The 24,805-nt window shown below is 48.9% G+C and overlaps 2 protein-coding genes across 3 annotated transcripts; one reads left to right on the top strand and one right to left on the bottom strand.

Annotated features, from left to right (window-relative positions):
- Nucleotides 1-919: 919 nt before the first annotated feature.
- LOC135814988 (bifunctional heparan sulfate N-deacetylase/N-sulfotransferase 4-like) lies at nt 920-9,572 on the bottom strand. Of its 2 annotated transcripts, XM_065328198.1 has the most exons (10): nt 7,848-9,568; nt 6,807-7,049; nt 6,258-6,443; nt 5,648-5,776; nt 4,793-4,975; nt 4,255-4,481; nt 3,227-3,446; nt 2,715-2,885; nt 2,179-2,285; nt 920-1,778 (listed from the first exon to the last, which is right to left on the bottom strand). In XM_065328198.1, the coding sequence occupies exons 1-10, from the start codon at nt 9,213-9,215 to the stop codon at nt 1,523-1,525; spliced, it is 3,090 nt and encodes a 1,029-aa protein (XP_065184270.1). In that variant the 5' UTR covers nt 9,216-9,568; the 3' UTR covers nt 920-1,522. The 2 variants fall into 2 exon arrangements, with proteins under 2 accessions (XP_065184270.1, XP_065184271.1); XM_065328199.1 differs by lacking the exon at nt 2,715-2,885 and having other exon boundaries at nt 7,848-9,572.
- Nucleotides 9,573-18,675: 9,103 nt separating this feature from the next.
- Nucleotides 18,676-23,010, top strand: LOC135814987 (uncharacterized). Its single transcript, XM_065328197.1, has 2 exons — nt 18,676-19,446; nt 20,407-23,010. Exons 1-2 carry the CDS (start codon nt 18,964-18,966, stop codon nt 22,414-22,416), a joined length of 2,493 nt encoding a protein of 830 aa, XP_065184269.1. The 5' UTR covers nt 18,676-18,963; the 3' UTR covers nt 22,417-23,010.
- The last annotated feature ends 1,795 nt before the right edge of the window (nt 23,011-24,805 follow it).

Below are 24,805 nucleotides of genomic sequence, written 5' to 3'. Positions count from 1 at the left end.
GTATGTTCCACTACTCATCACTTTCTTTTCCTAATAATTATTACTTAGATCCTTTCTCCTCTCCGGCCTGCCTGTCTTTTTGTCGCTCTACTGATACAATGGCCCCTTCTCTGGCTGCTGCTGGTACTGCGGATACTCTTCTGCAAGCTGCACTTCATATGCATGTACATGTATTGTATTATTTTTCACTGTTTGAGGTATTTTCTTTTTACAGCCCTCCCCCCCCCCCCCCCCCTGCTGGTGACAGGTGAGAATTCAATCATTGAATGTGTATACTAACGTACCTATAGTAGCAACACTGCCCGAACAATGGTTGGTGTATGCGAGCGATTTTACTATCTTTCCTTCAGCTTGGGCAGCTCCCAAGTTTTCCTGTGCTTGGCACACAGCACGCGTCCACAGCGCTCTGGCGAATGTTCACAACACAGGTTCCTTCTATGTCGAGGCAGCCTCCAGACCGTCGCCATGCTGCAAGCGCCTCTGACCAGTTGCCATGTGGGAGAAGTAGGGTTGAACTGCATCAATGCTGAACTTGACTTGTGAGTACGACGCGAGTGCTCCGCACCACATTCTTAACATAAGGATAGTCATGTCACGGCCCGGAGGCGTGCAACTGACAAGTCAGTTGAGTTACAAAAAAAAGAGTTCCATTTCAGGTATCTTACGTTATACTATGCCAAGAGGCTTGTGCACACACACACACACACACACACACACACACACACACACACACACACACACACACACACACACACACACACACACACACACACACACACACACAGAGTATTATACATAATAATTATTGGTCAGTTTTGGTCATGGTATCATGGTCATGGCAGTTCCCTGCTGCTGGTCCATCATTATCTCCAGATTCTTCACAGCCACGGACTGCAGGCTTCTTTTCCCGAGCACAAACTTTCCGATCACAAAGCGCTCTATCAACGCGGCTGGTATGAAATAAGGCACAGCAAATCATAACGGTACTAGTGCGCGCCATGGCAAAAACGAAAGAAGCAAGTCTCATCAGTGTGAGGACAGATATCACGATGCACATTACTAACCACCACCATCACTGCTAGAGTTCAAACATAAATAGTACTACTACTAGAAAGGGCTATGTCACACAACACTCACACTTTATCGAAGAATGGAAGAACGCTTCAATGCTCAAGAGGGTAAGAATGAGAGAGATCAGTCAAGCCATTGACACCACACTGCACACGAGAATGGAGAAGCATTGGTTGAATCAAGAAACGGAGTAGATCCTACTATACGCCGGTACTCAAAGTCCTCGCACACGCTAGTGCGGCATGTAGGTACGCTGTGAATTGTAATCTCGGCGTGTGTGTGCACGTATATATTACTCAAGCTTGAGTCGGGCTAAGCGCACACACACATTAACGAACACATACACACACGCTCAACAAACATGTTCACCATTGCAGTTTCACGGCAGTGTAAGTCACACCACGCGAGGCAGTGCTTGAACGAGGAGCCACCTGCCAGTACCTCCACAGCATTACACTTCGGCGGCGTTGCCAGCAGCAGCTGCAGTAGCTTCCCTCTTCCTGAGATCTTCTTTCAGCCACGTCGGCAGAGGCACCTTTATCGAACCCAGGATTTTTGCCAAGTCCTTATTGTGCTCAGCATAGTACGCCTTGAGCAACGTGCGGGCACTGGGTTCCATTGGTGCATACGTGCGTCCTTTACCCTTGCCAAGGCACTTCAGCTTTCCATTGATCACTGGGCAGAAAAAGCCCTTCGTCGCCGATTTCCTGAAGAAGCAAAGAACAATGTGAATTGTACAGGTTTGTACACAGGCTGAGGTACTGTATAAGCAGAAGTATTCGTCTGGAATTTCATTTCCGTCTTTTTCGTCCACAGAGCTTTTGGAGTAAATTAAATGCCGGACTAATGTCGATTTGTCAACTTTTCTATACACTCTTATGATCCATGGACGAAATTTTCAACCGGACGAACTCCCTCTCTTTGGAGTTGGACGAAATTATTGACTGACGAAATGTTCTGCCTCTACAGTAAAAAAAAACACAGTGCACACAGAAGTCTACAGTGACACACACATACACACGTGCAATAGGACACACGCAAGACACAGTTCCTGCATGCAGACTAAGCACCAATGCAAGATAAAGCTCAGCTGGTTGATTGTCTTACTTAATATGCTGTGCGTAGTCGATGAACTGCACCCCGATGAATTTCTGCACAGCGTGCATCACCGGCACTGGATCTTTGACCAACTCCTCGCCGTCTATGATGTGTATCTGGGCAAGATACACACAAGTAAATAGGCACGTGCAAGACATGTCATGTTGGATGTGACACAGATCAGAACACGTCAAGGCACACAAGCACTGCTGAGCGACATGGCAGTGTTCTCCCCCGAAGAGCAGTTGCAGCACACCAGTTACAAGTACATGTATGTGTAACTGCATTGCAGCTTACAAGTAGGGGCGTGACTGTATTGCAGTGGATATGGCTGGCATGTGTTGCACGCCCACACTATAGAAAATGCATGAACACATTGAACAGCTACGCGCCTTGCTCTCCTTTCACAGTACGTTTGTGGGGAGGGGGGGAGGTGTCTGTCCTGAAAGTGCAGTGTTAATGAAATAGGATACATGAATAGAAATTACCGAGTACGACATATCCGCCAACAAGAGACACTTATGACAGAGAGCAACCATACACACCTGTTTGGGCCCAAAGAATGCCAGCCATCGTTTCAGATGGACTGCATACTGGCCTGGGAAGAGGCATCGTTGTTTCAGAACTGACTTAGCCCGATTGTGCCGGTGATTGCGCAACAGCAGCGTGCGGAACGACACCTGAGTTGTGATTGGGTCTTTGTGGGCCACTTGATGCTGCAGCAGCAGCAGTCACGCCAACACATAGCAATAGGAAGTAGATAAACACTGGTGCTTCGGATGTGTACAGTCACACAACGATAATCTTGCCAAAGGCAACTTGAGGTACTAACGATGGACTTGTGCGTGCCAAGACACAAACAACAACAACACCAACAACAACAACTCTGTACAGAATGTTGCTCTCAACATTCCTACCACACACGCACACAGTCTACACACAAAGGTGTGAGATAGATATGTATGCATGTACGTGTTGAGAACGGGATACACCCGCATGCATGTATAAACGTGCACAAGCCACCGTGCACACAGGGTACTTGACAGGAGGTACTGACCTGCCACCAGGAGTACGCTCTCTTGACCGGATCAACCAGTATCACAATGACCTTGACGGAGGGCATCAGACGCCAGGCGCGCAGCGGTGACATGTAGCTGTCGAAGTACGTAGCGCTCTTCTCAACGATGAAGTGAGCCGGCTTCTCGATGGTATCACTGGCATTGTACGTGATGGTGAGGTTCGTGGCAGTGTTGACCAATGGCATGTGCTGCATGTACCTGAGTAGTACACAGCAGGGCAGGAGGGGACCACAGTGTGAACACCACAGCAACAGTAGCAGCCAGTGTACTGCCGCAGTCGTCAGCACAACATGTACATCTACATAATATACTAGTATGCAGGCTAGGCGTGTACAGTGCAGTAGTAGTACAGTGCGTATCGGTTATAGTGTGGTCGTATACAAGAATATACTGCTTACAAGAATGAACACTCATTTTTTCACAATCATAACACATATTTTATGTGTATATTTATTCTTACAAGCAGTATTATCGCATAGTAGAATATATCGGCCCTAAGAATGGATTTTGTGTAGCAAAATATTCCAGATTAGTGCAAAGTGTATCGCCTGTAGTAATAACATCTGTGCTCTGTGCATACTCAATACAATAATATTCAACCCAAAAAGAGAGTCATGTCCAAGGGAGCATTGGAGAATCACTTTTTCTGTCCAGTCGGACTCTTTCTTCCGACTTCTCTCGTATCCGCTGCACCACAGTCGCCTAGCATGACCGCGAGTCTGATTGATCCGTGTGTATCATGTGTACGTGTCCACATGCCAAACGTGCGCGCATAATGATATGTCACACGTGCATATGATATGTCACACGTGATTTATCGTGTGTAAGAAATATCGGCAATAAGAATCAAATGTCGTTTTTCAAACACCTACGCTATAACCGATACCTACTGTATCTTGTATTTTCAAGCCAAGGAAGAAGCAAAGTCCCCAGCTTGTCAGCCACTGCAAGTCACAATGCATTCAATATTCTGGACAACAACATCATTCTTCGCTGCCCTCCTCACCAGTCCAGGCCGAGGAGATAGTTGGCATCGTTGCTGAAGAACTGCATCTCCTCAAAGTGCTTCGGTGTATTGCGGTTGCGCGAGATCTTCGGATGCAGCGTCATGAAGTCCAGCAGTGCCGTCGTGCCAGTCTTCTGCGGCCCAACCACTAGTACGTTGGGTAGGTTGAAGCAACGACGCTTCTCCTCAGACCAGATGGCGTAGTGCCTGGGATCTCTGCATGGGTCCTGCAAGGCACGCGGTTAAAAATCCAGAGAAGAGAGCATAGCACATGCTTGGAGCTGCCAAAAGTACTGGAATGGTTCGTGAGCAGAGATAATGCACCGCATTGTTCTCGTTTAAAGAAAGTCATCTCAAAATCTAGTATTCCAAATCCGCTCAGACAATTGTAAGAGATGTTTTATCTTTTCTCTATCACATGGTTACTGATACCGTGGTGGTTGATATCGTCGTGGATTGACCAATCTCTCAACTCGTACTGCTGTTTTTCACTACGACTACAATGTAGTATTCGCCACCTCCACAGCAGCAACCTTACCAGCCAGAACGGCATGGCCTCGTCCAGGTGCTGCTCAAAGTATTCGCTGACAGCCTCGTGCGGCGGTGAGTAGGACAGTTCCAGGTTGGTCCAGCGCTGGATGTAGTCCACCACCGCCTTCACAACGTAATTGCCCAGGCGGTCATGACCGTAGTTTGACACGTGAGTCATGAAGATGCAGATCTGCAGGACAGAGAGACACACAGGCACAGAGAAAGAGAGAGAGACACACACACACACACGGCGACGGCAACACGGTGATAAGAACACAGAGTTCAGCGCAAGCAGTGCCAAGCACACCAGCAAGGTCAATGTGGTCAAATTCAGTATTTGTTTGCAAAGCACCATTGTAGTGAGCCTGGTCTAGTGCAATGTCTGGCACAAAGTGTAAACGGCAACTGGCAAACTGTTCGTGTACCCTGTGGTGTACTGGGGGGGGGGGGGGGGGGTAATTCTATGATATTATTACTTGTATTGTCGTGTACAGTACGCTAGTGCAGGCATTCACATGACCGGGGCAGGCATCCTCGTGACCGGGGCAGGCATTCTCGTGACCGGGGCAGGCATCCTCGTGACCGGGGCAGGCATTCACATGCACAATACAGGGATCCACGCAGCAGCATGCGATACAGCTTCATGGGATATCAGGCTGCACTGATAAGCCATTTATGGAAAGAAAGTAGGTGGCAACAAACCAGAAAGAAGTGACAAACTGCCCATATATTTAAAGGATGGAATGTTTACATAAAGTGATAATGCATTCAAGATGTCTGACATCACTTGGATAACTTCTAAGCAATTGGTGTACTCTCGAGGTACACTTCAATACACACAATATTCCGCGTTTTCTCTTACCGTGTTGTGTAGAATGCTCTCAAACATGTCCCCGCCTTCCGCAGTCTCTTGCAGTCGCTGTATGCCGCCAGGGTAGTCCTGGCGCTTGAACGTGTGCGTGTACAAGCCACATACTTGCCGAGGCACTACCTGTGTGTGCGTGTGTGTGGGTGTTTGTGAGGAAGAGAGAGAGAGAGGGGGGGGGGGGGGAGAAAGAGAAGTTGAGAAAACAATGTTAAAAGGACTACGAAGACAAAAGGATAGCAAAACCCTCCACGCCGCGCAAGTGCATTTGGGTTGTCAGTATTATGTGTGATGGCCCAGGCTCGGCCGGGTTCCTCATGCAACACAGCGAAAGCACAATGCCTGTACAGTCTGAGTGCAGTGCCAACATTCATTCATGAATTCCCACAATTGTGAGCTTGTGTCGTGTTGTACATCAATATTTGCGGTATTGCACAATCATGATCGCATCGCGACTTGAAAGACATTCCTCTCGTGCCAGCGCTGCTGGAAAACTGGTGTAGATGCCAGTTCTGTCGCCACACGTGATCAGGCCTCTTGCAGCAGAACTGAAATTATATCATCGGCCTCTAAAGGCCCTGTACGACAGTCCAACTGGCAACCCTACCTTAATCCCTCTGTATATGAATCCGCGGCGCTTATATCCAGGCTTCAAGTGCATGTACTCTTCGGTGGACGTTGTTTTGACACCCCACACCTCTCTCCAGGCCGTGTACAGGGGCTCGTGGACTGGGTAGACACCGGAGTGCTTTGGAGAAATGGCGTACGCACCACTCACTGGTATCTTGTTGGTCTACCATGCCAAGGTGAACATCAAACGCACAGACACGTACATACATACACACACACACACACACACACCACACACACACACACACACACACACACACACACACACACACACACACACACACATATCATTTATACATACACACAAACACATACACACGTGTGTGTGTGTGTGTGTGTGTGTGTGTGTGTGTGTGTGTGTGTGTGTGTGTGTGTGTGTGTGTGTGTGTGTGTGGTGTGTGTGTGTGATCAAATATCAGGTTCTGTTGAACAATCTCACACAACCAAGATGTGTGCTGGGAATCTTGATCATCATTCAAGTACAACTTGTTACTGTCTTCATCTTAGCGTACATGTCAGTGCTTACCTCTGCAAACTCCTTGTTCGCCTTCATATGCCTGATCATCTCCGAAACATTCCATGTCCTGTGTGGTGCAATGTGCGTGTACGTGTGTGGAAACCAGTAAAAGTGCTGCGCCAGCTCGACGAAATGGTGATCACCTTTTGCCTCCCATGGTGTCCCCTGCGCAAACTTGGAGCCGACAAAGCCAAGGTTGAACGTGAAGCGCGGGACTTGTTTTCTCACTTCCTCTTGCGTCTTGACAAGTTGCTGTTGGGAGAGGGAGGGAGAGAAAGAGAGAGAGAGAGAGAGAGAGAGAGAGAGAGAGAGAGAGAGAGAGAGAGAGAGAGAGAGAGAGAGAGAGAGAGAGAGAGAGAGAGAGAGAGAGAGAGAGAGGGAGAGAGAGAGAGAGGGAGAGAGAGAGAGAGAAAGAGAGAGAGAGAGGGAGGGAGAGAGAAAGAGAGAGAGTATGTGTGTGTGTGTGTGTGATACCAGGCTAAAATTAGTGGCGGTCATTTCATCAGCCTTGCAAGCTGTTGAATGGTGTAATCTCAGCACAAGTTGCTATGCCTAACATAGCTGTTCGCTATCATTGCTTCCGCGATGGGCATGTGTGTGTGTGTGTGTGTGTGTGTGTGTGTGTGTGTGTGTGTGTGTGTGTGTGTGTGTGTGTGTGTGTGTGTGTGTGTGTGTGTGTGTGTGTGCATGCACGCGTGTGTGAGAGAGCAAACAAGCATAACTACACGAATGCATCTGGATTAGGAAATAGTCCGACAGTACACGCCATGATTTGTCATCAATTGAAACCCCATTCCTGTCCTTGGACCAGACATACAGCTTCCACCACCCTCTAGTACAACCATCATGGCCATGGCCATGGTATTTAACCGGTCCTCTTGCTGCAGCGTAACAAGAGACATTGAACTTTCCCCGTGAAATTCACACCAGCGCTGCACAGCCTGTACACAAATGCTTGTGACACGCATCGGGCAGAGGGCTCCATGCAGCCAGCCATTGCTGCAAGCTGACCGACTATTCACTGAATGAATCCGGACATGCACTGCATACCTCAACATCATCGGGACTCATCTTGGTTCCCAGCGGAGCGACAAATATGTCGTCAATGTCCACGAGAAATCGGCGAGCGAGTGGCAGTCCCAGGGTGGCCGGAGACAGATGGCTAACAGCATCCAGGAACAAGGCCTTGTGCAGCCAGAGGTACATGCCCGGGTGCTGGCAGAAGAGCACACGACGAATGCCGTCCACACGCCCAGTGTCCAGCAAGGAGATGCGCCACTCGGTGCTATCGGCGCCATCCGGCAGCCTGGCGTACTCCACTGGATCAAAGGCGGACGTGTTGCCCTCAAACGCACACCAGTCGCCACCAGACACGCTGGTCAGCATCTCGCCGCCATCGCGGACAATCCGCAGCATTGGCGAGCGGCCGTTCACTCTCAACACCATGCTGACGTTCCGCGTGGTATCCACCAGCGGGCGCACGGTGACCTGCTTGAAAACAAACGGGTAGGCAGGCGACACGAACGCCACCATGCCAACACCGTAGAGGCGGCAGTACGAATCCAGATCCTCCCGTTTCGCATCCGGCGCGTCAGTGTACAGCGACCAGTTCTCGAATATAATCACACTGTACCGTCCCTGCGGCTCTGCGCCCATGCTGGGTGCCTGTGGAAAGAACGAATCCGGACTGGCGCTGCCGCGGCCGATTTCAAAGCGTATGCGATGCTTGCCGAGGAGCTCGCGCATATCGGCCAGCGAGAGAGAGAAGAACGGCTCTTTGCACAGGACCAGCAGGGCGATTGGCTCCACACCAACGCCAACGGTCATGCCCCGCACAATGTCACTGCCAAACCGGTCGCGTTCTGCCGTTTTCTTGGTCGCCCGAGGTAGCGTGCCCGGCAAGCGACGTGACGGTAGACGCACAGTGTGAACAGGGGATTTACCTCGTTCATTATGCGGATCGGGTTGAAACGCCACGTCTCGCTGGATGTGCTTCGGGCTCTTGACAGGTAAAAGGCCAGGTTTGTGGATGACCTGTATCAAGGGCTTCTGATCATCACTGGGCATGCCGCGTGGACCACCACCACCAGGCCAGTCTGCATTACCATCTTGCACACGGCGGCCTACCTGCACACCACCCCGGCTGTCGACGTCCTGCCCGAACCAATCTTCAGTCGTGTGCACTGACTCTGCAGAGACGCTGGTCAAGGCTCCCTGTGAAGATCGCAAGTTGTTTTTAGATCCTGGATTACGGCCATCGGCACGCCGTCCCGCCGTGCCATGCTTGTCCAGCAGAACATGCGAAAAGAATATCCAGGCGGCTGCGAGAGCAGCTACGGTCAAAATGCGCTTCACCGTCTGCTTTCTGCATAGCAAAACTCGAATGGTAGTATCGAACGTTCGTGCCAGAATGCTCATGGTCCCGCTGCCGCCATTCTCACACTAAACCAGCGCCAAGGTCCACTTGAGACTCCATCGAGGAAGGTGTCGCACCGGTGGTATTATGACTCTGAGCAGGAGCTGAAATTTGTGACTGCGTTCTCATCTGACTCAGGGCACTAGTGCAGTTATGTACAGCCCCTAGCGATAGCAAATGCGTTCACAATGAATTACAATAACGATCTTGTCATTGACGGTCGCCCGGTCTCTGCAGATCACAGCTCAGAATCATAGTAGGTCAAACGTCGCGAAATATTACTCAGCAACAACTACTACTAGAACTAACTGTTACTTAGAGGACTACTAATAGTAATACTAGTACTAGCAATCGCCAAAGACCATGATGACTATTAATTTTATTGTAGCCAAGTATTGAAGTAAGAAGTCGCATACGTACATAAATACATGCGCATCAGAAAAACAACGAGTGCATGTAGCATTCTCGATTACTGATTCGTGGCGAATCTTTTTTATTGCAAGGACCAACTACACTACAGTACTAGTACAGTACATCAGTACACGGTGACTCCACGCATGTAACAAGGTGGAGGACACCGTGTTCATGTTAGGAAACACTAATCACTACATGACTGTAATGCCATACGTAGTATGAGCCTTCCTTGATCCAGCACCGAAAACCCCATTGATTCGGATCGGTGAAACTGACGTGATAAGACTGGACGTGTTGCCTGTGGCCTGTAGGATAATGCCGACAGCTGCGAGCACGTGTCACTGCTTGGTCGACTGGAGTGGAGGATGGACCTTCACTGCTTCAGTGAGTCAGGTGAAAGATGCGAGCATCCTCCGTGTCCAACCTCCTTCCGACCTTGCCCAACCTCCTGTCTATCCACCTACAAACAGACTGTGAGTCTGTGCCACGCGCCAGTGCCGGTGCCAGTGGCTCCATATCCCATGCACGCGCCATGGCCATAGCCTATAGGCGCTAGGCATGCGCCATATAGCAAGAGTACATACCGTATTTTCCCCAATACATTTTTTTAATGTACAATGTGAAGAAGAGGTACTAGGTTGGTGCGACTTCGGCGATAATAGGGGAAGAGTGTGTCGCTCCCTACATGGGAGCTCGCGGTTTTCCTGCCGACTTGGAAACAGGAAAACCGCGAGCTCCCATGTAGGGAGCAACACGCTCTTCCCCTACTATCGCCGAAGTCGCACCAACCTCTTCTTCACATTGTTGTCCCCAGCGCGGGCTTGCGAATTAGATGGTTTGGAGGCAACAGCGTTGTGAATGACCGAGGGTCCTCTGCGTCTGTTCTCACCGTCCAGGAGCGATAACTGACTCACGCTGCTATCTGGTGTTCACGAGGTGTTTGTCGCGCTGGAAACGAAGTGTCTCTGTAAGTTTGTATCCCTGGTGATGTTTGTGCCTGGACAGCACTATAATTGGTGCTCTTCAGGCACAATCTTCCTCAGCCAACTCAAGCTCAACTGATGAGGGGTGAATTCCCCGAAACACTGTGTATTGAGCAGGGAGTGGTGCTTTCTTGCAGGTTTGCCGAGTGGACGGTTCGATGGACTTCTCGTGTGCTCTGGATGGCAGTGGTGAGTCAGTCAAGTGAGAGTTCAAGTCGGCAGGAAAACCGCGAGCTCCCATGTAGGGAGCAACACACTCTTCCAATAAATGTACAGTACTTTTACTTTTTCAAAGGTGGTCAGACCTGTAAAGTTTGCACGTCCGCGTTACCTGACCTTTGACCTTTGACGCCCATCGCCGGAGGCGATGATAGCAATGCTACGGCAGAAGCCATAGCAACTTGTGCTGGGATTACACCATTCAACAGCTTGCAAGGCTGAAGAATTGACCGTCACTATTCAGCCTGGTCTACACCATACAGCTATTTGAAGTGACTTTTTCTGGCCAGTGAATCCCTTTTTTGGTCTTTTAAAGGGGCACTCCGGCTTCATTTTCGACGCCGAGTTTTCGATGCCAAGCCGAAGGTTGGTGAAAGAGAAGACCCCTCGAACAAGAATGAGTCTCCAGAAGCGATCGAGTCGAGCAGGAAGACGACTTTTGAATTTCGCCGAGCGAGCGCTGATGACGTAATGAGGGATTAGCTTGCCAGTGGAAATGCATCTGCGCACATACATTTCACACACTTTTGGCCAATTTTCAATCGAAGAGGAGGTTGTTTTCTATGTTCTTTCAACGTCCTGAGCGATTCCGTCTTCTATGCCCTCCCAGGTACCCTGAAGGTCCTCCAGAGGAGAATTTATCTTCAGCAAAGCGTTGTTGATCCGCTAAATTCGTCTCGAGACATATTCACCCAGTGCTGTGCTGATAAATGTAGAATGTTGAATCTGTGATAATTGTCGACAATGGAGAGAGAGAGGTTGATAGCCGCTGTCGCAGGGAGAGTGAAGCTGCTGGAAGTAACAACGGGGAGCCCGTTTGTATCACCTGAACAACCAGACTTCAAAGCAGCTTGACCAAATCGGAGGGTGCCTCGTTGCTTATCGTGAATATTACACCGACATGAATTACTACGATTACAAGTATACTGGTGAGTTTTTATCTTGTTTTGTTCGTATGCTAGTGCCCTGGCCTGGAGTTGTCGTTAGCAAATTCCTATTCCCTGGCGTTTTCTAAACGTTCCGTGTAGTACTGAATACGTGATCAAGTATTCCGATTTGGGTAGAGGTGGAATTTGGATATGCATTTTATAAAAAAATTCTCCAAATAGAGCGTTTGTAGAGAAATGGTTGCCCAAATACAACAAAATTGATTTTGCAGTTCTACAACTTGTACTGAAATCCAGTCAAAGTAAAAATGATTCTTCATGACAGTTGGGGTCAATGAAATCTGATCCAGGCATAACGAATGGTGACGCCTGTCACCCCGGGAACGAATGCCCATTTGGTGGGGGATACCAAAGTACTCGAAAGTGGTGCGTGTTTCAATGTGGCATTTGGAAGTTTTTTATGATCTCTGGTCAATGCAACATACGATAGCCATCATGAATTGCAGGCCTCGAACGCAACTCAGACCAGAATTGGCAGTTCCCTAAGTTAGATGCTTTATAATTCCATGGTCCTAGCTGTAGTTATAGAGGTTTTTTGCTCATTATTCTCATAGTCGATAGGTTTATACTGATGGCCACAAACAACTGCAGTTCAAACTTCACTGATGTGTTTATGAGCTGAGAGATTTCTCTCCACTATTTCTGTTGTGCACACAGGTCTGTCCAATATGCATGGGTATGGTATCTGCTCTGAGAAGGGAATCGCTGGAGCCACAGTCCAACTAGACCGGCTTTCAAGAAACAGAGAGGAGCCATCTTTGCAAGCTGACACCTGATGTGTATCGACAGAATTCTCACGAGATACCTTACGGACTACGTCTGGTGTATACTTCATAGTACTCCTTCGACTACTGTCTAGAATCAAGTCGACTGAAACAAGTTCAAACAACGCTGGCTTCAAACGAGCCGTCGATTAGACAAACAAAACATTCTCTCATAATACTAGAGCACTCTGACAACTCCCGACCTATTCCTAACGATTGCCACCGCTTATAAATATGTAGAGTGCTGATTGGAATGTGCTCATAATCTCAACAATCCAGTGCTATAATTATTTGAACAATGTGTTAGAAATTATTCCACTTTTCCTTCCATAAATGTTGTATCCACATATAATCCACAGTGCTGCACAGCTTCAGAGTTCTCAGGGTATCAAACAAAATTATTTCAAATACAGTGAAATTGTTCGTGGACATTATAGCGTAACTTGTAGTTCCCTGGTCCTTTTCTTTGCAATAAATTAATCCTTTGCTCTCTACCCGCCGGCGAGTCCAACAGTGAAATTGTTAGTTCATATTTATAATGTGGGTATGTAGGGGGGGGGGGTGAACATTTTTCTATATAAGAGACCTGCAACTGTAATACCACAGTACAGTAGCCGGCAAATACATGTATGTAGAAAACAGAAATGCATGTTCCCATCATTGTACATGGACGGGCACAGCAGGCCGAAGCTATCAGCCAGAACAGGATTTACAATCACCTAGAGATACTTGAGCTATTCCAGTATTCTCCGTGAGCTGTCCCATTCCACAATGGTTCATGCCACCATTATTTCTGGTAGTAACCATGTGCATAATTCCAAGACCATCTCGGTTCTTCAGCAATTTGTGCCACGCAAAAGACAATGCTTGACTCGGTCACTGGGGCTGTCAAACTTCCCATCACGACTTCAATTTCTCATCTGTTTCAAGTATATGTACTGCCATGACTTATTATTATTATTATTTGAGGGATTCCCCAAAGGCCGAAGCCTAAATCAAGGGGGTCTCCGAGATGCTTCATCCACAGCTGGGCGAAGATTGTGGCGTTGAATTCCATAGCGCACCTTCTTGCTGCCATGCAGGAGTATGTTGAGAGAAGTGAACATATTTTTACTAAAAAACAACAGCCACTGAAGAGGATAGAAATAGCCTTGGGTGAATTTCCTGCAGGTAAAACGTTGTTGGTAGGTCTACTGGTCCGTCTCCATATCGTCAAGTTCAGAAATCACCTGTACTACACTACACAATCTTGTAGAAGGTATCCTGATCGAATAATTTCTGGTCATAAAATTCACTAAACTGAGGGCGAGACAAATAGTCAGTACTCCCCGATTCCGTCAAGCTGCTTTGAAGTCTGGATGCTCATGTGATGCTAACAAGCTCCCCGTCGTTACTTCCAGCAGCTTCACTTTCCCTGCGACAGCGGCTATCAACCTCTCTCTCCATCGTCGACAATTATCACAGATTCAATATTCTACATTTATCAGCACTGCACTGGTTGAATATGTCTCGAGACGAATTTAGCGGATCAACAACGCTTTGCTGGAGATAAATTCTCCTCTGGAGGACCTTCAGGATACCTGGAAGGGTATAGAAGACGGGATCGCTCATGACGTTGAAAGAACATAGAAAACAACCTCCTCTTCGATTGAAAATTGGCCAAAAAGTATGTGAAATGTATGTGCGCAGATGCATTTCCACTGGCAAGCTAATCCCTCATTACGTCATCAGCGCTCGCTCGGCGAAATTCAAAAGTCGTCTTCCTGCTCGACTCGATCGCTTCTGGAGACTCGTTCTTGTTCGAGGGGTCTTCTCTTTCACCAACCTTCGTCTTGGCATCGAAAACTCGGCGTCGAAAATGAAGCCGGAGTGCCCCTTTAATTTTTTTTCCCACACACACATCACACCACATACTCCGCGTTACCACCGGCTATACAATTGTATTGAGAAACACAACCAGCGAAGTTTCGCATGTGCCGGGCCATCACCATGCCTGTGATACCAGGGTGGCAGATGCAGCTCCTAACGAGGGTGAGGTGGTAAGTCTCACAACCAATGCCCGACAAGGGGGCTAACCTCATTAGTTGCATCCATGTTACCCTCACTCCGAGTAGTGAGTGCCCAGTTGACCGTGGGTGTCGGCTCCCTGCTCCCAGCGTGGGTCTCGAACTCGGGACCTTGTGATTCGCAGGCAAGCCCACAACCACTCGGCCACAGCGCTGGTACCCAGACCTGTACTACTGCATAATCATTGGGAGAATGTCCTACAACATTTTGTAGAAACATGTTGTTGGTTGACAGCATCATGATTCATGTAACAAGGTGGAGGACACGGTGTTCGGAAAGAGTAACCTAACTGACCTTTCTACAAGACTTAGTACAACCATCCGCTCATAACTGGTGCTAGCCATGGAATGTGCATGTATCACACTGGCTTGCTATCAGTGGATCCAAATTATTATGTTGACTCTCTTTTACAAGTAGCATTATAGATACATGTATATGCGGCGATATGCCCCCAGAACTCTTTCTCTCTCTATACTTATATCTGTCCACCTCTCTCTCTCTCTCTCTCTCTCTCTCTCTCTCTCTCTCTCTCTCTCTCTCTCTCTCTCTCTCTCTCTCTCTCTCTCTCTCTCTCTCTCTCTCTCTCTCTCCTCCCTCCCTCCCTCCCTCCCTCCCTCCCTTCCTCCCTCCCTCCCTCTCTCTCTCTCTCTCTCTCTCTCTCTCTCTCTCTCTCTCTCTCTCTCTCTCTCTCTCTCTCTCTCTCTCTCTCCTCTCTCTTCCCCCCCCCCTCTCTCTCCAGTTATGTAGCAATGCCAATGATGGTACTCGTGACGAACGCCATGTAGCCAGAACGTCTTGCCTCTACTGCTAAAAATGCCGAGCCTGTCAGTGTCAAGTAGAGTTTGTCAACATAAGTATTGTCATTCCATAAACCTACTTGACTGTATAGTGTGTGTGTGTGTGTGTCTATGGCCGGTCTGGGGGGTCATACATGTACATGATGTACCCGTCGGCATACAAGAATAATACGCACAAAGAGACAGGTGCGCACTCTGTTATTTTACTTTACTCTGTCACTGCCACATGTTCAGTTTGGCCAGGTAGTATTATCCAGCCACGGCTTTCCCGGTATTACGTTATATCCCTCCAAGGGCATAACGGCCAGCTGCTCCCAGGACATGTTTTATCCGATCTCCAGCCAAAGCCTTTACTTGGAGCTCAGGCTCCCAGGGCAATCACATGTGCTCTCCGATGTCCAGCCGAAGTCTTGGAGTTGGAGCGTTGGAGTCACTGTTTCACCGAGCAGCTGTCTTCGTCCATTACCAGTCGTCGGCGAAATTTGACTTTGGCTCTCAGAAGTGGTAGCACAAGCTTCTGCTAACCACCGTTCTGAGGCGTACTAATACATGTACTAGTAATAGTGCGTCGGACCAGAATCAATGACCCAATGAAGCAGGCGCACCTCGCTGAACGCCCTGCAATGCGCACTTGGGTGACGAGATCATGCTCGTGACTGGACCTTTCAGACTTCCCCACTTTCTGCCATGTAGCACTCCAACTCCAAGCTCCGCCAATGGTCGTGCTCATATCTTCTCTAGGCTCGCTCGCGGCCGAGCGCTATTCAAATTGGTATTTGGATGAAGAAGACCACTCCGCTATGCCCAACTTCCTTGCAACCGCCTCGGAAGCATCGGTTTTACCGCATTATTTCGGCCGGAGATAAGTGAAACTCCTCAGACCTGAATAGCGGCGGTGTGCCTTCCCGCTGCGTGGGTCCGTGTACCTCATGCAGTTCGCAGTCCTCCGGAGCGCTCTGGACCCAGCTACAAGTAGGGGCGGCTTTCTGCGCAGACCACTGGCATGCGCGCGTGTGCCGCACTGCGTCAGCCAAGGTCTCCGGGTGCTGCTGCCTCACAGCCTTTGAACAGTGTGAACTACAGTAAGATCGGGCGCCGAAGAACGCAGGGGCTGGAGCGCAGCCTAGGAAAGTTCTTAAATTTTTGATTCTAGCCAGACCGTTCTTATTCACACGCGCGCGGGTAGTCGAGTGACGACGTCATGACGTTTGTCATGTACATGTACATGTACAATCATGTACATGTAGTGCAATGTAGTACTTCTAAACTAGTGGGTGTCGTAAATGGGAATGACTGTACATGTAGCAGTTACTGTTTACACGTGTACATGACATGTACTCACCTCCTATACATGTACAGTGTACATTGTATGATCAGTTTAAATTAAATACTGCACTCATGTGGAAATTCCAAATTTTAAAAGTGTTCTTAAATCTGATGCTAGCCTGGACTGTTCTTAAATTTTGCCGGTTTTCCAGCCTGGGTGTTCTTCGGCGAGGTGTTCTTCGGCGCCCGATCTTACTGTAGCGGGTCAGCCATGGCCTCCGTGAAAAGTAACGCCTTGGTCAGCTCATCCAATCGAAAGGCCGGCAGACAGAGAGAGGTATCCTCCGCAATAATTATAGTATTCAAAGCTAATAGTACCCGTTTGTCTTGCTCGGACCACCCGTCCCCTCTTCATCAGGGTTATCTTTAGACGCGCCTTTGAGCTTCAGGTTTAACCAGGGAGTTGTACAGACGGCTGACCCTTTTTGTAGGCTACAGCATACAACCTTTCTTTCTTTTTTCTTTTTCTTTTTACAAAGACCACTTAAATGCCAAACATGAGATGCAGCTAGGGGAAGCACGCACAACCTGAATCTTGGCAGTGGTTGTGAGGTTTAGGGAGCTCCGCCGACCTAGGGTCTCGACTTCATGGCCACCTAGACGCACCAAGAGTGGGTGGGGGAGGGAGAGGAGAGGAGAGGAGAGGAGAGAGAGAGAGAGAGAGAGAGAAAGAGAGTAAGTTACATTTATAAAGACAGGTAAGTCTAACAAATGAGGACTGAGACCTCTACAACAGGGTTTTTACGCCTGAAAGCAGGTGCATGATTTAACAAGCAGGTTGTCAGTCTAGATTTTATGCGCAGATGGAGAAAAAGCGCAGAATTTTTGTAATGAGATGAAAAGCAGAAATAATAAGAAAAGATGAAATGAAAGCCTGCTCACAACCCCGCCCAGCCTTGCGAACTGGGTATGGAAGATTAAGAACCCGGTTCAACGCTCGAGCAAGCGCTCTCCACTCAAGGTGTTCACAGCAGCTGATAGGAACTCATAATTATGGGGAAATTATAGAAAAGAAATAATAAGATAAAGAGAATAAATTTCAACGCACCTCAATAAACGGAGCCCCACATACAGTGTGAGAGAGAGAGAGAGAGAGAGAGAGAGAGAGAGAGAGAGAGAGAGAGAGAGAGAGAGAGAGAGAGAGAGAGAGAGAGAGAGAGAGAGAGAGAGAGAGAGAGAGAGAGAGAGAGAGAGAGAGAGAGAGAGAGAGAGAGAGAGAGAGAGAGAGGGGGGGGGGGAGGGAGGGGAGATACAGAGATACAGAGAGGGAAGCAGTGAGGTTAGGGGCATCGGGAAATGGATTGCTAGCAGTGGTGACTGTTGTGCGTGGTGGGCACATCAACATGATCAACGTGTGGTTGGGGGTAGCAGCGAAGAACAAATTGCTATGTAATTTGGTGTGAACTCTTTCTGCATGATATACGGTTGTGAAACACATGCATAAATTGATGGGTGAAAGTGAGAACCGTCAGTCGTCACACAATATGACTGCTCAGAAATGGCCAAGGTACCGCCAACTACCAATCCACTCTGAATGTCCTGGGTTGCTAGGAAAGAAAACAGTGCTACTCTCGACAGCACTGATAAAATAGTACTATTGTTCCTCATCTGTCAACTTTCTAGCAGAAAGGTCCGTGAAGTCGACATTCCTGCACGCATCACTCGAAGTCGCGAAGGCCTAGCGCCAACCGAGGGATTGACGTACAGTCAGAGAACCGGCAGTCGTCTTCATTCATTCGTTGTCCCATCGACTACTAGTACACTGTACTCCGTAGACCATGGTATGGTAGACCTACTCGTTTCAATACAATCATGTATAGAAGTGCAGTGTGCAAACAAGGACAGTCTAGTCTACTGTCTTCCTTTACTTTTGCCACGTCGGCCATATGCATGCCACGTGGGCCATATGCATCGATGGTGCTTATACTAGTTATCAGTGGTTATACGAGCTACCTAAATGCTCACTCGTCATCTGGGTTCGAGGAGTCGTAAGAGCTCTGCGCTGCTGATCCGAAGAACTGGAAAGCCGAATGAGCTCGTACAATAATAATATGTATAGGTCATAATGCTTTACCGGTACACGTGTCCTTAGGCTTAGGTTGGTCGAGTCGAGTCGAGTGGAAGCCGTCGCCTTCCGAGTGGGATTTGTCTCGTAGACCTACGTCTGGTCGTTTCGTCGCAAAGTGCGAGAGGTCTGATGCATTCGTAGATCGATAGCTAAGGGTCTCTAATCATGGATGCCATTTCGCAGATCATCCAAGATCAGTCCGGCGGGGACCCTGCTCTGAAACCCAATCTGCAACTTTGCATCGATCCGAGCACCTTGCCAGACGTGGAGGAGAGCGAAGTGGACCGCACTCCGGTCACCGACGCCTTGCGGGAGCTGGAAGGCTCGCACCGTCCGCCCGCCAGTGAACTGGACGTGCCCATCCGATTGAGAGACGTGCTGCCTTCCCAAGTCAAGAAGCTCTTCCCCGAAGGCTTGGCGGGAGGTAACGTGACCATAAAGAGGTCGTTTGGCGGGCGAGTCGCTCCGAACTACATGTTCGAGGTAGATTTCCGGCAGGACAGATCTGAGGAGCGCATCGAAAGGCTGCGGCCGCCCAGTATCGACAAGGACGCCCACTACACCGAGCTACGGTCGCACGTCGAGTTCGAGCCAAGCACACGTCTACCGTCGGAGCACTCCAAGCGCTGCTTGGAATGCATATTCAAGGTAAAGCCCATGACTGTCTTATCCACGGATGCACTGTCCACATACTAGCGTTACGTAGCCCTTACGTTGATGAATGAAAGTACAAGTTTTTGAATGTGCAATCAACAGAGCATTGTACTGAAAGGCCAGTCCTACCTCGCTTATCCGGACACACTTGGCCAGAGCCCCTTGGAGGCATGTCTGGATTGTGGATTATGAAAGGAGCACGACCAGTAGAGTACCGTTAAGCAGGGAGTAGTACAATACCATTATTGTATTACTCCCTGCTGCCAGATACCACAGGAGCGCCCCAGCATTTGGACCCCTCCGTGGACGTGTTGTGGAGGCGAGTCCTGTCTGTACATGTAGGTCACATGACATATTATACAAAAGCGCATTGTACACCGTGAACGGCAAATCAGCATGCACGTCACCCTTCTAGTGGTCGTGAGGTCCACATGAATCGCAATGAGCCATGGAGTCGTAAAATACCGGTGTTTTACGACTCCCTGCACCGAGCCATGCATGACCCTACCCTGTAGTGATTGCCCTCTTTTACGCGCAAACAGTCACACGAAATAGTACAATCATGATGGAAGACGTAGATCAGAGTATTATTGAAAAAAATCAATGTCGAAATATCTCAAAGACCGTCTTGCGTGAAGTGGCCAGTATTGTTACAAGGTACAGTACACACATGCAGCTAGTAACCCGTATCATGGTTATTGACCACACCCCATTTAGATCTGGCCCTCAACCACCGGCAGCCCGACTCTACTACACTCATCACTGAGCCGGGTTCTGACATCGTATGATCATAGGCATAGGGCTTGTTGAATGTACGTACTGTACTGTCCGGGTTAGCTGACAACGCCGGTGTGCCTAGGGATTGAGGCTGACTGCTTAGCTGATCTCCCACCCCAAAGCAGTAATCACACTCATCCCTGGGTTCTGTACGTGTTCTCTGCTGTGTACCTGTAGAAGAAGGATCGGGCGCAGATCAAAGCGGCTCTACAGCGATTGTTCCTACGCGATTCTTTCAGGCGTGCAGCCGGCCGTTTCCACTGCATGCTGCAATATCACTTTGTCGCCACTTGCCTTGCATTCCTGTGCGACTGGCAGACATTCAAGGAGTATAGCACACAGTTCCGGGATCCCATCGACCTGCGCGCATTCCTGGTCAGTGCCGACATTCTGCCATTCTTGCAGCAGATGGTGAACAACCAGACTCCAACGCACATGGAGGTCGACGAAGAGGTGCCGTGGCAGTGGTACACAGTTCGAAGCTATGCCCTATTGCTGCTGATGATATTTGTATCACCGGCGCGCAAGCAGCTGGATCGCGCTCGCTCCGACAAAGAGGTCGCGAATGCGTTGAAGGCGGCCAAGCAGATCTGCAAGGGCGGTGTGATACACAGCCTCATGCCAATGCTGGGCAACAACATGCTAAGCGTGATGGAGACAAGCTATGCAGTGACGCTCATTCAGCACCTCTGTGACACGGTGCACGACGGCCTGCATGATGTGCTTATCAGCAATGGAATTCGCTACTTCAGCCGTCTGTTCACATCAGGCCGCTTGGGCAGAAAAGTGGAGGAGATGGAGATGGACTGTGTGGGGATGGCTGAAAAGTTCTTTCTCTCTCTTCCCATAGACAATATGAAGCTGGTGAGTTCCAGCGTGCAGGTTACCGAGTCCCGGTTACGACGGGCATGGAACCATGTCGCTCTCATACGTCAAATGAGCGGGAGTCTTGTCGTTCGCCTCATGTGCATGTCCGACTTGACCCGGCAGCACGCTCTGGCCCTGCCAGGTCCAGTGTCCTGTATGCACTCGGTGATCAGGTGCCTACGACAGCCGTACCAGCCTAGTTTTGGTCTAGGCCGTGGCGTGATCAATGCGGCATCACAGCTACTGCTAGCCATGGTCGAGGGATCTCACGACCTGGCTCATGAGCTCCTCGAAAATGAAGAGCTGACAACTATCTTCGTCAGGTGGCTTCTGGCCCCGTATCGATGGCCAGTTGACAATCTACTGGCCTGCATCAGTGAAATGCTGAAGGGGCGGACAGCTGAGTGCCCATGCTTTCGCGAAATTGAATCGTCCACGCCCATCCTGGAGGCATGTGGTCTGTATCTCTACTGCAGCAACCAGGATGTGCAAGCCAACGCTCACTACATTGTCATCGAGCTGTGCAAGACAGAGCCACGCCACACCAAGCACCTCATGAATATGGACCTTATTAGCCCCAAGCTGTATAAAGAGAAAATCCTGCCAATGCTCAGCCCAGCTGCTGCGGCGTCCACTCCAGAGTTTCCTATCCTAGAACACCAGGAAGCATGGCAGAACAAAGATGAGCAACTCGAGGACGTTTTCAAGATAGGAGATACAGAAGGCATGTCCAAGCTACGCATGAAGGAGCAAGGCGAGAAACACTTTGCAGCAGGCACTCTCACTGAATCTTACAAATGGTTCACCTCTGCCTTTCTGACAGGTCCACATGTGGAGTGCAATACGGCAATCCTGCGCAAGCGTGCCGAGATCTACTACGGCTGGGGGCAGTACGACAAGGCACTGCAGGATTGCACGCTTATGATTTCCTTTGACTTTGATGACAAGTACAGCTGGGAGGTTGTCCGTGCACTGAATCTGCGTGCCAGGTGTTTTCAACGCGATGGACGCCTATTTGAAGCCTGCAATGACATGCTACGCTGCGTGTATGAAATGCCTGCAGGACAAGATTATATCCGCTTCTTCTTTGAGGTGGCACGCGAATGGCGCAACATCAGCTCAAAGGAACTGGAGAAACATGTGGTCAAGAATGCAGCCGGCACGCCTCTGGAGAGGTGTGCGAAATGCTCCGTTGGCAAACCGGACATGCCTAGATGCTCCCGGTGCAAAGTGATGTACTGCTCACTTCGCTGCCAGCGCAGTCATTGGACAGAGCACAAATCCAGGTGCGAAGCCGTTTCCGATAAAGCCTATGCTTAGCCTCTGTGTGGCATAATAGCAGGCAGGTGAATCATCGGAAAATGAATGACAAATATTTGTAGCTGGACTGTAGTCTCCCCCCTCCCTCTCACTGATCCTGTCTCTTTTTGGTAGCTTATCAAAGCATGGACTTCATGGTAACAGTCAATGCACTCTGATCATAGTAAGTTACTTGTTGGGAATGCATCGAGCTTCCAGCCTTGAGAAACTGTTTAAGTTGACATTCAGCGTGATTGATGAAATCCGGTGACACATTTTCTGGCTCTGCTCTCATTGTAGTGGTACCGGAAACACTGTTCTGTGCACTCAGACGCGGCGCTACTTTATTCATGAGGTTGAATTTTTCTGGCCAGCTGTTGTAGCTGCTGTTGTTGTTTCAAATCTTTATTCTTTGTTGTTGTTGTTGTTTCAAATCTTTATTCTCGTTGTTGTTGTTGTTGTTGTTGTTGTTGTTGTTGTTGTTGTTGTTGTTGTTGTTGTTGTTGTTGTTGTTGTTGTTGTTGTTGTTGTTGCCGGTTGTTGTTGTTGTTGTTGTTGTTTCAAATCTATATTCTCACGATAGCCAGTGGCCAATAAAGAGATAATAGTGTGAGAGAGGAGAAAGAGTGAGGAAGAATTGGGTGGGCGGGGATTAGTGACTACATTTAAAGTGTACGGGCAGGGGTGGTCGCTACACGAGCATACAGAGTTGTGGAACAGCAGGGATATCTGGGATTTGAAGAGAGTACGACAAGGGATTTGGCGGCGAAGCTGGGTGTTGTTGTTGTTGTTGTTGTTGTTGTTGTTGTTAGCCCTTGGTGAATTATGCTTTTTTCCATTATGCTGAATGATTATGCTGGAATTATGCCAATGATGGTGCTATCCTATGCTGTGGTTCAATCCAATGGTATGGTGAACTCAGTACAAACAGCCCTCGGTAAACTAATTGCTGAGTTATCCTGGCCGTTTCCATTATTGCCTTGAGTGATTATCATATGCTACATTATGCATTTCTCTGGGCAGTACGGCAGTAGCCGAAAAAGATAAAGAGGGGGACAGTGAACAGTCAGTAACAGGGTATTTTACTACTCCCTGGTCAGTAATGTCAGTATTGTTGGAACGATTGAATGATGCTAGCATGCATGCTACAGACATGGCAGTCATGATTGCCAGGCTATGCCAGCCACTCCACTCACGTGATCATGCACGCTCATTTCAACTCGAACTGCATGTAAATAATGCGTCTTACTTTTTTTACTTTTCAGGAAGCATTATTATTAGGGTACATGCAATAATACAATGTACTAGCATTATGTACATGTCATGTACATGATTGTATGATAACAATGTGAGGAACCTTCCTTCAAATCATTGCCGTTTTGCTTTTGAATATTACTGATCTTGCCTTTCAATGGGCCGGGTCTCTCCTAACGCAGTAACGGTTGGCAAACTACGTACACGTACACAATTTTCATTGCCCTCTCGATCGGATAAACGACGGCAGGCAGCAATCAGATTTGCAGAATGGCTGAACGTGATGCGGTGGAAGTGTCCCTGTGGAGACTAGCAAAGGAGAAAAACTCTGACGTGAAAGGAACGTGGCATAGTGCTGCTGCTTTTCACCTGTCCCTACGTGACCGCGAGCAAGCTGATGATCCATTGGCTATTCCAATGCTTTCTTCTGAATACTACGCCCTGCCTCTGCTTGGTGCATATGATCAAGATGACTATGAGGTATTGCAGCCAATCGGCCTTCTCCACTTGTCCGATATCTCGATCAGCATGGGGCCGCATGGTGAGGTGCAACACGTAGGTCAGTGGCTGCCCGACGATGTCAAGCACTCGCTAGAGTCTCTGAGCACATCAGTGCAAATTCGCCACGCCGTTGTAATCCACAGCTACCCAGTGTTGGCCACTGCCCTGGACGAGGTCAATGTTCTGCCGCACACTTGGCTGCTGGCTAGCCGGTGGAACAGCGTCAGGGATTCCGACGGGTCATGTGACCGTGAGGCCACACCGGAACCGGCCTGGTCAGTGCCAGTGGTGGACTGGCAGTCCGAAGTGGTGGATGCTGTTGTGCACATTGGCGTGTACAGTGAAAGCCCGGGTGTGCACTGTGTGCGCCAGGACATTGCAGAGGAGCTCAACGGACTACGGTTCGGCCAGTTGTCACCACGTCTTATTCACATCCACGACGGGCGGTTCTCTCCGAACAATTGTCAGGTCGGACTGACTAGCGAACTCTGTAATGATACTGGCGAGTATCCGCCATTTACTAGTTTTTATACCATTATGCAGGATCAGGAAAGCTGTAGTCGTGCAGCCTGTGCTGTGTTTCATTTGGTTCCAACCAGTAACACGAGTATGGACAGCGCTTTGAAATGCCTTTCTGAGAGCAGGTGCCTTGGCG

Source organism: Sycon ciliatum, chromosome 4 (assembly GCF_964019385.1).
Source record: "Sycon ciliatum chromosome 4, ocSycCili1.1, whole genome shotgun sequence".
In the NCBI taxonomy this organism is placed as follows: domain Eukaryota; kingdom Metazoa; phylum Porifera; class Calcarea; order Leucosolenida; family Sycettidae; genus Sycon; species Sycon ciliatum.
The sequence above is the reverse complement of the archived record's forward strand: the minus strand, read 5'-3'. Positions and strand labels throughout refer to the sequence as shown.

Coding starts and splice junctions, on each gene's coding strand:
- LOC135814988 (XM_065328198.1), bottom strand. CDS start 9,215: ATGAGCATTCTGGCACGAACGTTCGATACTACCATTCGAGTTTTGCTA. Junction 2,886..3,226: donor GAGCGTACTCCTGGTGGCAG/GTCAGTACCTCC, acceptor CTGCTGCTGCAG/CATCAAGTGGCCCACAAAGA. Junction 2,286..2,714: donor CATTCTTTGGGCCCAAACAG/GTGTGTATGGTT, acceptor TATCTTGCCCAG/ATACACATCATAGACGGCGA.
- LOC135814987 (XM_065328197.1), top strand. CDS start 18,964: ATGGATGCCATTTCGCAGATCATCCAAGATCAGTCCGGCGGGGACCCT. Junction 19,447..20,406: donor GCTTGGAATGCATATTCAAG/GTAAAGCCCATG, acceptor GTGTACCTGTAG/AAGAAGGATCGGGCGCAGAT.